Raw genomic sequence first — 10,622 nt, forward strand, 5'->3', positions numbered from 1 at the left:
TTGACTTCCCGTCAAGGGCCGTGTGGCTCTTAGGCTCCCCCTACTTATACCCCGCCCCCCAGATGAGGGGCTAGGGGCAACAGGGGCAGAGAACCCCAGATTCCTGGCCAGACTGCACCTGACACAGGTGGAGCAGAGTCTTCAGGGTAGCTGAGGGGAGAAGCGGAGCCAGGGGTGGGGAGGGGGCGTCCCTGTGCCCCACACCCCTGCCTGGTGCTGTGTGGCGAGGCTGCTGGGACCTGAGTCACAGCTGACTGGGCCACGCCCAGCCCTTCTGGGTGACCCAGGCCGGCATAAGGCGATGACTGGGCAGCCCTCCGCATGACCGGCCAGGGTCAGCCTTAGGTATTTTGACTCAGACCTGCCGCAGGCCGTGTGCACCAGGGCCATGCTCCCTCGTCCCTGTCCCCAGAAGAGTCACAGGGCTGCAGTCACCACCCTGAACACAGTGCCCTCCCAAATCACCACTCCCTGCCTTGGCACCCACCTCAGAGCCCTGGAGCCACCTGGCCCGTCTGATCTGCCCTTCTCCACAGGCTCCAGAGCCCCACCTGCCCAACCCCCTCCCTCAGAGACCTTCGCCCCTCCCAGAGCCCAGCCCTTGGGGACGCCCCAGGAAGCAAGGAGTGAGGCTGGCCTTTCCGAGGGCCTCCCCACTCTGACCATGGACTGTGACCCTTCCCTCACTGTGGAAAAATAGTTCTGTGGGAGCTCCGAGTCCTGGGCCTGGTGTGGAGTGGCAGAGTGGCGGGGGGGCAGGCAGGGTGACAGGGACAAAGAGCTGTGAAGAAAGAAAGCCAAGAAAAAAGAAAAATGAGAGAGAAAATAAAGCGAACATTGCTTATGCACCTGCTTAGTGACAGCTTATGACAGCACTGACTGACACAGCGCTGACTGTGTTTGCTGTCTCCCAAGACAGCCTGGGAGGTGGGCCACATTAGTCCCCTGTACAGAGGGGACAGCCGAAGCTCAGCTTGGGAAATTACACAGCCTAAGGGCAGGGGGACTAGGGTTTGAATTCGTTTTGCTTAACTCTTAAGTACTGTCTCATCTCATGAGAAAGAAGGAAAAAAATCACATTAGAATTTGTGGATGGTGAAGGCAATAAGGCCACGGAGGCAGAAGGCCCAGCTCTGTCATTACAGGCCATGAGTTTGTTTTATAGATAGACAATAAGTGCCAGGACCCCATCTCTGCCTTTTTCCTGCAGTTCCCTGCCCGCTGGGCCTGCTGTCCTAGGCAACAGGCAGCATTGACAGGGCCTGTAACTGTCACCCTGAAAACTTGGAAAAGAAAATCTGGCTTTGAGTCAACTGCAGTAGCAGAATTGCAGGAGGAGACCTTTCTTTGCCTTCCTAGCCTGTGTCAGCTCACCTGGGGCGCATGGCTGCTTGGGCCCTTCACATGAGCCACTGTGGGGAGCTTATACCATTCGCAGGCTCACAGGGTATCGCACTCTGGGATAAGTGTGCCTTGTGGGGGAATCAGCTCACTCTGTAGTACAAAAGCTATTATTAGAGCCCCCGCCCAGCTGCCTGTCACAGCACATGGTCATGGGAACCCCAGTCTCACAGTAGTAGGTGCTGGCGGGGAATGGGAATGATCAGAGGTAGGTTGTTCTGACTCCAGAGGCAGAAGCCAGATATGACCCCCTGCAAGCTGTCCGAAGCCCCCTGGAAGCCCCACGAGCCCCTCTGGAATCAAGAAGGAGGGGGCAATCGAGCTGACTCTCTGGGAGGGAGCAGGTAGGAGGAGTGGGGAGGGGGAAATGCAGGCATGGGGAGGTCAGAACCTCCGGATATGTTGCCAGCCGGCTGAGCATGCGGAGATGAGCTGGCGGAGTTTGTGGGACCTGAGAGCAGGGGCCCGGCATGCTGCAATGAGGAGTTTGGAACTGATGCCACGGGCGTTAGGACAGGAGGAAGTCACTGAAGGTTTGTGAGCTGAAGACATGGCAGTGAGATTTTAGACCATGTCCAGGGAGCACGGATCTGGCTGGCAATGGGAGGCATGTGCCAGAGATGGGGTGTGGAGGAAACAGTAGGTCTTTGTGATCAACAGGGAGAGGAGAGGCTGGGGGAAGAGAAGGGGTGGGTTATGGTTCTGGAATTTGAGTGGGGGCAAATAGGAAGCATAAAGGTATGGGTCTGGGAGGTGAGTTTGGCTTTGAGGTACCCACGGGTATTCCTGGCTACTGAGTCTGTGGATCTGAGCTTGGGAGAGGACCAAGCTGGAGATGGTGGTTTGGGGACACCTGCAGCTATGGTCTTATCAGGATACAGCATGGAGGTGACAAATCCTCACAGGTGGGATCCCCAAGACCTCTGCCCCAGAGTCTGGAGACCTTCGATCTGCTTCCTACAGGGTGGGTGCTGCTCCAACTCAAAGCCAGCTCCAGACCCCTCTCCTGGGGCTTACCCACAGAGTGGGGGGGGCTAGCGAGGGGCCCAGCAAGGGGTGGGGGCAGCAACCCTGGGCTTCCCAGCTCTTCCTCCACAGACCAACCTCTGCCTTCTCCATGGGCAACCACACACCTGCCGCAGTGCCAGCTCCCCTTCCGCTCTGAGAACCTGAGCATGCCTGGCTCTCGGTGTCTGCCACCTCCCACCCACAGCTTCCCAGCAGCCCAGCCTGAGAAAAGCACCTCACCCCCATGCTCAGGCAGGGCAGAAAAGAGGTCCCTTGCTGTTAGCAGCCCCTGGGTGGCACCTGTTTGGACCAGACTGCCTGGCACGCTTCTCGGTGTTTTCACTTCCTCCAGGGCTCCTTCTGCCTTGTTCTTCGTTGAGCTCTTACTGGGTGCAGGCGCTGTGCTGGGGGCTGGGACAGAGCAAAGGGAAGCAGATTCACTCTCCATCCTTGGCAGCTTCAGGCTAGGAGATGAACAGAAATGCAAACCTCACCATAGCAGTGAGGGGCCCTGATGGGGCAGTTTTGAGAGAAACAATAATCAAGTCACTGGACCCAGACCATGGACACTGGGGAAGAGTAATTGAGGATGTACTCACAAAAATGACAGGGAACAGCATTCCAGACAGAGAGAACAGCATATGCAGAAGTTTTGTAGGAGGAAGGAGCTCTGGGCATTTCATGAGCCCAAAGGTGGCCAGCGTGGCAGGAACTTGAGCACAAGGGAGAGCCCAGTGGAGGGCAGCGGAGAGCCCCTACTAGGTAGTTGGCAAATAGCCTGGAATACTTTGGGCAGCTGCTGAGGAAGACTGTTGGTTGGGAGTCAGGGGCTGACAGTCTAGAACTCTCTGGCTAACTGGCTCTGTGATCTTGAGCAAGATGCTTCCCTTTTTTGGAGTCTTTTTGATCATTCTGAACCTTGAATGTTCGGAGCCTTTGCACTAACTGTGCCACAGGAAGCACTACCCCTTCCCCTGCATCCTTCAGGCTGCAGAATGGACATCACCTCTTTCAGCCGTCATCCTGACCACCCACGTCACCTGACTCTCTCATTCTCTATTACATACATAGCTTGGCTTTATTTTTGCTGAGCTTGTACTACAGTCTCAGATGCTCCTGTTAGTACTTTTTTTTCTATTGTCTTTCTGCCCCCTCACCTGGGAGCCCTGTGCCCTCAGGGACTCATGAAATCGTTGGCAGTTATAGAAGCTGAAGGGTAACAGGAAGATGCTCCTGCCCTCACATCTAACCTACCAGAATTCAAAATGTGCTTGCTTGCAATAAATTTGTTTTGAGGACGTGGGCAGGTGACTCAAACTCTCTGAGCCTCCGTCTTCTCATTTGCCAGGCGGATCATATCTATTGCAGAGAGTCCCACTTCCTGTACTTCTGATGTTAAGTCCTTTTCCCACCTTGGCTCCCAATCCCAGGAAGTGGGCGTAACCAGGGACAGATCCTGGTCCAATTCATCTGCTTTTGTTAGCTTTTCCTTTATAGCTGCTGCCTCAACACATCGTCCATCGGCCAGTAGGTGCCCCCTGTGGTGGGGCCCTGAGCATTGGGAGGCAGCCCAATTTTCTGGGGCCCTTCAGGGAGCATTTTCAATTCACAGGCTATGTCTGAAGCAAGATCTGTTATTATCTTATTCATTTCATGTGACACACGTCAGCACACGTACCCCAGCCACACACTCACAGGGGCCAGAGCAACTCAGACTCTCCAGCCTTCATCTAACTCCTTGCGCTTCCAAACCCTAACATTCTAGTCCCCAATGTCTCAAGGGAGACCCACTCAGACACAACAAACATCTTGTCTGTGTTTGAGACGCCCCCACAGTCAGACTGGGGCATGAGACTTCCCTTCCTGGATAGGGCAAGGACCTCCGGCCCAGCCCTCAGGTTGTAGTTGCTTGTGACCTTGCCACCGAAGGACTCCCCCCACCCCCCGCCCCTCCAAGAGGCCAGCCTCCTCAAATACTCTCCCACAAGGAACAGTGAGACACAGGGGCTTTAGAAACCAGGCAAATTTTAAATATGTTGGCACAATAATAACATTAAATACACATCATAAATAAGCATTATAAATATAAAACAGATAAAAACTGGTTTTAAAAAATTGATAAATTAATCATGTCCCTCCAAGGTATTGGCCCAGCGGCTTCCGGGAACCCTCCAAGAGGGCAATGGTTTCAGCATGAGAAAATTCCATGATGCACCACCAGGGGGAGCAATCAGCAGCTAGAACCGCTTCCAGGCGCTGAGAGATCTGCAAATAACTGTCTGCACCTGTGTCCATTTGGACGCCGTGTCTCAATTTATGGAAAGACTTTGAAATCCATCCTATGTCACAGAGTCCCAGCCGCTGACAGGCAAAGAGGGCTTTACACAGTCCCCAACTCCCTTGATTCACAAAGAGAAAACTGAAGTCCAGAGAAATAAAGTGACCTGCCGGAGGCCACAGCAAATTAGGGGCCAAGCTGAGACCTGAGCCCCCGTCCCTTGGAACCCCCAGATCAGTGCTTCTTCCAGGACATTGCCCCTGTCATAGCTGCTTAAAGTGAGGTCATTCAGACGTCCAGGTGTCTGGCCTGAGACTGGCAATGAGACATAGGAGGCCAGCTCAGGCACTGACCTCCCCCTCGGAACCAGGCCACCACGGAAAGGAGGAAGTCTGGGGGCAACAGCTCTGCAAGTCATGGGAAGGAAGGGACGGCAGGCCTCCGGGGAGCAGAGCGGGGGGGCTGTCAGTCTGGCCATGAGTCAGCCTGTGTCATCAGACCCCTGAATCAATGGAAAGTTGGCTCCATGTGGCCTGACCCAGCCACCCCACTGGGACTGGGGAACTCAGGCCTGGGGGGAGCAATGGCCTGATCCTATGCCCCAACCTGAGAGGAGGTAGAGGAGCCTGCTTGGCTCTCACCCGTTAAAGTGCACTTCTGAGAGGTGGAAGAAAACGGGGAGCAGGTTTGGAGGCCCCGAGGAGGCACCATCTTGAGGAGCACCTGCTGGGGCGGCCCTAAGGCTACCGGGGCAACTGTCCCCTAGGCAGGAGTCCCTTGCCCCTTGTGAAGGGTTGCATCCCGTGAGCCCCCCTTTGTAGGGCCTGGTGGGAGCTGTGTCTCGGGCTCCTGCTGGGGCCCTTTCTCCACTTGTAGAAGACCTGCCCCACTGAGTGCATGAAGCGGTGGTAGCCACGCAGGAACTCACAGCCCTCTATCTTGCGCTGAAAAGTGTCTGGGGTGGTAGTGGGCGGCCGTGAGGCTCCCGGACCAGCTTGAGTGGGTTCAGCTGTCTTCGCGGAGTCTGGAAGCAGCTGGGCCAGGCAGTGGATGTTATTCTTGACCCCAAAGATATACATCTTCACTTTCACCAAGGCCTGGACTTCGGGGAGGTCCTCCTGGAAAGCTGTCAGTCTCTGTAGGACATGGCTCAGCTTGGCGTTGAGGGTCTGCAGGAAGCCCCTTCTGCTGAGCGCCTGCAGGGCATCCTCACTGGGAAAGACTCCAGGGCGCTCTTGGCAGCGCTCCTTCAGTCCAGACACGTCCAAGCCTTGGCTGCGGATCTGGGGGTGTGGGGGAAGGAGAGTCAAGGAGTGATGCTGGAGTCTCCACCACATACACATGGAGACTAGTCTGCTCTGGTTGCCCTTGAAATGCTCGACCTCATCCATCCCTCATCCAATCTGCCCATTGTACAGATACAGAAACTGAGGCCCAAGAGCGGAGAGGACTCCCCGGTCACTGCAGGCAGGGTTGAAGGGAGGCGGGGGCTGGTGGGGGTGACCACACAGGCGGTGATTGTGACATGGGGAATGTCAGTAGGAAGGCGACCCTGAGCTTCAGGAGGGCAGGACTCGGTTTTGTTCACTGTTGCATCTCCAGGGCCCAGAACAAGGCCCGTGGTAGGTGTGTAATAAGCATGCTGGACAAACAAAAGAATGAGGCAACAGAGTTGGGGTTCACACTCCAGGCCCACTGAGCTAGGGAACATATATTGTCTCAGGGATAAGCCTGGGATGTTCGAGGTAGTCCTAGAATAACAAAGGACTGTTTCCCCACCCACCCCACCCCTATACTGAGCGGGGCTTGAATGAGTGAAGATTGGGCCTGATCCTCTCTGGGACTCACTCCTGCCCCGAAGTCAGATGCCGTCAGCAGCCAGGTGCTTACATAGGGGTCCAGGAGCGTGCTGGTGTCCTGCAAGAAGTCCGCCTGATGCTGGAGCTGTTTGAGGAGCTCTTGGTCATCGCCCGAGCAGCTGCCCGTGGCCACTGGGTTCAGGAACAGGAGTCTGAGGACCAGACCTGGGGCAGAGAAAGGGGGTGTCACATGACTTGGTAAGGAAACCACAGGTGGGCGGCTTTCGGAGGGGAGGGCACTCAAGAGGGCCTTGGAGGGCATGGCCTAACATCTCAGGCTTTGTGCCGTGAAGGGTGGGGACCGGGCACTGTATGTACACAGGAGCACCTGCTGGGGCCACTGCCACCTGTCCAGTGAGTTACTGTCCAGCACCTGAAAAAGCATCTGTGCTTCGCCAAGTAGGCCTTGGAGGGGAGGTTGTGGGGCCTGGCTGGAGTTCCTGTGCCTGCCAGTGCTGCCAGCCTCAAGAGCTGACATGGGGTGGCCCAGGCGGAACTCTGCAAGACCTCTGGGCTAAGGGGTAGCTACCATCCCAGGGCCCTGGGCCCCTGTGACAGACCCTGGCCCTCCGTGCAGGTGTGCTTGAGAGGGCTTCAGGGTGGGTAGCCTGAGAGCAGTCTGGTGCCCTGAGCTGTCTGAGAAACCATCCAAGGTTCCATCTGGGAAGGATGTGCGAGACCATCCAGTCCATGTCCCCATTTTACCGACAGGAAAACCAAGGCACCGAAGAAGGGTTGCCTAGGTCACAAGGCCAGCCTTTCTCCCGACCTTGAGCCTCCCTCCTCTCTCCATAAGTGGCCACTCCTGTCAAGATCACCAGTGATGCTGAGAGCCCGTCAGAATGTTCCGGGGGCTGGGCACAGTTACCGCTCGCCTGCCTCCCCACACCCACCAGCAGCCACGTGGTCGGAAGGGGCCTGTGGTGCAATGGCCCGGAAGGCAGTGACACCATGTTCCCTTCCTAAGAAACGTTCGGGCCCTTGGGGAAGACGCTGCTGGGGAGGGTGGAGGGGCTGGGCGCCCAGGAACAGCGACCACAGGGCACCCCTCGACGCCTCCCCAGGTATCTGCTGCCTGTGTGAGTGTGCATGTGGGACCCAGGTGTCTGCTTGGTGTGTGTCCAGGTCTGTGTGAGACTCAAGGGAGCAGTCGTGCCCCATGCACCGTGGAGGTTCCGGGCTGTATGTAGGGGTTCCCAGGTTGGTGAGATTGAGGGCCCTGAATGATGTCACATGGCTCTGTACGTGTGTCACCCTGTGGGTGTGGCTATGTGTGCTGTGTGATTGTGTGGGCTCCAGGGCCCCCGGGCCCGGCTGACTGTGTCTATTCATCCCAGACCCCGCGAATCGAGGCGAGAAGGAGGCCCCTCCAGACATTGCACCATTTTTATGCTCGGCTTCTGCAGCTTCCTCCTCTGAGCAGCACAGCTCCCATCTCCCCCTTGCTTCCCCAGCCTCTCCCCCAATCTATCTCCTTTTCTCATGCTCTCAGAGTCGCCTCTATATCGCCTCCCCCTGGAAGCCCTCTGGGAATACCCCTTCTCCACCCTGTGAAGATGCTGTGTTCTCAGTGGACTCCTCTCTTTGCCTGACCTCCTGGCTCTGTCTCAGCATCCTTCTGCCCAGTGCCCAGCCTCCCCAGTTCCCAGAGGACAGAGGGTACTCCTGATCCCCGCTGGCACCCGTGAGCACAGCAAGTGGGTACCGGTGGGGAGGAAGGAAGTACTTACTGAGCAGCGCCCTCCTAGTAAGCCGTGCCCGCATTCTGGGTGTCCAAGCTCCGGCCTTCGCCTGCTGGGGATGACACCTCCCTGCTGGGAGCCCTGCGGGCTGGCAGCCACTTTATTGCCTGCCTGAGCGATTGGCCAACACCTCGTGAGGTGGGTGGGGAGGGAAAAAAAAGAGGGGGTGGGGGGAGGGCAGGCCTTCTGGGAACATGACCCCAAAAACCAAAGTTTCTGCGGCCGGCCAATGGGCGCTGGGCGCGGCGGCGTGCCTGCTCCTCCTCCTGTTTTCTTCGAATTCGTTCTTCGAGGTCAGCTCCACGCCCAAGAATGATGCGAACTGCAGCTTCAGCCTTCCCGGGACCAACAGGGAGCAAGGGGGTCTGTGCCATGTGCAGCGTGCTGTGTTTGGGATAGAGGGGAAAATCCGCCAGCCCAGCCCTTTGATGGCCCACAGGTGTCTCAGCCCAGGAGCCATGGGCCTCACAGGCCACTATGGTTTGTGGCGGAGGGGAGCGAGACATCTTCCTTCTTGAGTGCCCTTCCCGCCCTCTTGCTGGGGCTGTTGGGACATCTGTAAGCGGAAACCACTGGGCTCTGGGCACGGAGCCAGACCCAAGCTGGCAGCCCCGAGATTGTGGTTCTGGCCCTAGGAACTGCATCCCCCAGTGGGGCTCCTGGCTGTCTCCTTTCCCCACCATGCACCTTCCACACAACCAGCCTTTCCCATTCCAGGCCCTTTGATGCAGCCAGTCCCTCTCTCTACAGGCAGCTGAGGAAAACCAGGCACTTGGAACAAGAGAAACAGGAGATCAGGGCTCAGGCCCACTGATAAGCTGTGTGATCTGAGGCAAGTTGCTTAATCTCTCTGGGCCTCAGAGGCCCCACCTATAAAATGAGAATTAGAAAAGTATTTCTCAGCCTGCCTCACAGGGCTGCTGCCATCATGGACATAAAAGGTAAAAATCCTCCAAAGGAAAAAGGAAAGGTGTAAGTCTGATTCCAAGTACTAGGTACTGGGGGTGTGAGATGGGGAAGCTGTGAGCTCAGAGGGGAAGCCAGGGAGGGGGAGTCGCCTTGGTGACGGTTAGGGACCAGGTTTCACTTTCTTTGAAAGATAGTGATCATGGGTTGGTCCTCTGCATCGCCCAGACCTCTGAACATCAGAACAAAGGGGTCCTAGAGACAACGCCTCCCTAGTCAACCAGCTACTTCACCGTGGGGTAAACTGAGACCTAGGCAAGTGTGGACGAGGTGGTAAAGGGGCCACCCCAGGCCTGCAGGTCATGCCCGGTGTCCCCAGCACACCTACCGGGCCTGAAAGAGCGTCATTAGCCTGCACCCTCAGGAGCCTGGCAGGGAGGAGGATGTCAGAAGGCTAGGATGCCAGGGGTTTGGGCGCTGCTTTAGATGAGGAGAGAACTGGGCCTGTGGAACCTGGCCTAGAAAAACTGAGGTGACCAGGGCCAGATGCCCTCCCTATCCCCACCCCCGGGACCCATCGTGACCACTAAGGCTGTTCTCACCTGCAATCTTCTCCACAGACATGCCCACCATGAGTCATTTATTCACTCAACAAATTTTTATTTGCCCCAGCTCTGTGGCAGTCACTCCCAGGTGCTAATGATCCAGCAATGGGCAAAACCTGATACACCCCCACGTCCTGGGGGCTGCTCCTCACCCCCACCCACTCCCTGGTACCTCATCGTGGCACTCACTGCACCATGCCCAATCACCCGTCATCGCCACCTCGAAGGCCAGTTCTGGATTCTCCTCCTGAGAATGTAATTTCTGCTAAATTTGTCATCTCTGTGCCCACCCCCGCAGGGCCGCTTCCTATGTCTATTCCAAGCCAGGGTCCTTCTTCATTTCACATCCCTGATCTCATCTCGCAACAGCCCTGGGAGGGGGCGTGACTGGGCAGGGATGCGTCGGCTCCCTTTAATGAGGAAACTGAAATTCAGAGAAGTTCAGGGCCTGGCACCAGGAGGGAGAGCCAGGTCTGGCTAGATTGCTTCTTGCCCCTCTCAGTTACTGCTGACCTTCCACATTAGGGGACAGTCAGTCACATGCTTTACTTCATTCTCCCCTCCCTATGGTCCCGGGAGGCTGATTCTCTCCTTGGTTTAAAGCAGGGGTCCCCAGTCCCCTGGCCATGGAGCCTGTTACGAACCAGGCCTCACAGCAGGAGGTAAGCGGCGGGTGAGCAAGCGAAGCTTCATCTGTATTTGCAGCCGCTCCCCAGCATCACCACCTCAGCTCCACCTCAGATCATCAGGCATTAGATTCTCATAGGAGCACCGGTCCCTGGTGCCAACAAGGTTGGGGATGGCTGGTTTAAAGAGGCCTCTG

The 10,622-nt window shown here is 56.7% G+C and overlaps 1 protein-coding gene across 1 annotated transcript; it reads right to left on the minus strand.

The window, feature by feature from the left end:
* Nucleotides 1–4,548: 4,548 nt before the first annotated feature.
* Nucleotides 4,549–8,331, minus strand: OSM (oncostatin M). The gene is made up of 3 exons (XM_006904904.2): nt 8,277–8,331; nt 6,578–6,711; nt 4,549–5,970 (listed from the first exon to the last, which is right to left on the minus strand). Exons 1-3 carry the CDS (start codon nt 8,308–8,310, stop codon nt 5,431–5,433), a joined length of 708 nt encoding a protein of 235 aa, XP_006904966.1. The 5' UTR covers nt 8,311–8,331; the 3' UTR covers nt 4,549–5,430.
* Between the last annotated feature and the right edge of the window lie 2,291 nt (nt 8,332–10,622).

The sequence above is a fragment of the Pteropus alecto genome, unplaced genomic scaffold (assembly GCF_000325575.1).
Source record: "Pteropus alecto unplaced genomic scaffold, ASM32557v1 scaffold190, whole genome shotgun sequence".
Lineage (NCBI taxonomy): Eukaryota > Metazoa > Chordata > Mammalia > Chiroptera > Pteropodidae > Pteropus > Pteropus alecto.

Coding starts and splice junctions, on each gene's coding strand:
- OSM (XM_006904904.2), bottom strand. CDS start 8,310: ATGCGGGCACGGCTTACTAGGAGGGCGCTGCTCA. Junction 6,712..8,276: donor TACTAGGAGGGCGCTGCTCA/GTAAGTACTTCC, acceptor TCTCTGCCCCAG/GTCTGGTCCTCAGACTCCTG. Junction 5,971..6,577: donor GCACGCTCCTGGACCCCTAT/GTAAGCACCTGG, acceptor CCACACCCCCAG/ATCCGCAGCCAAGGCTTGGA.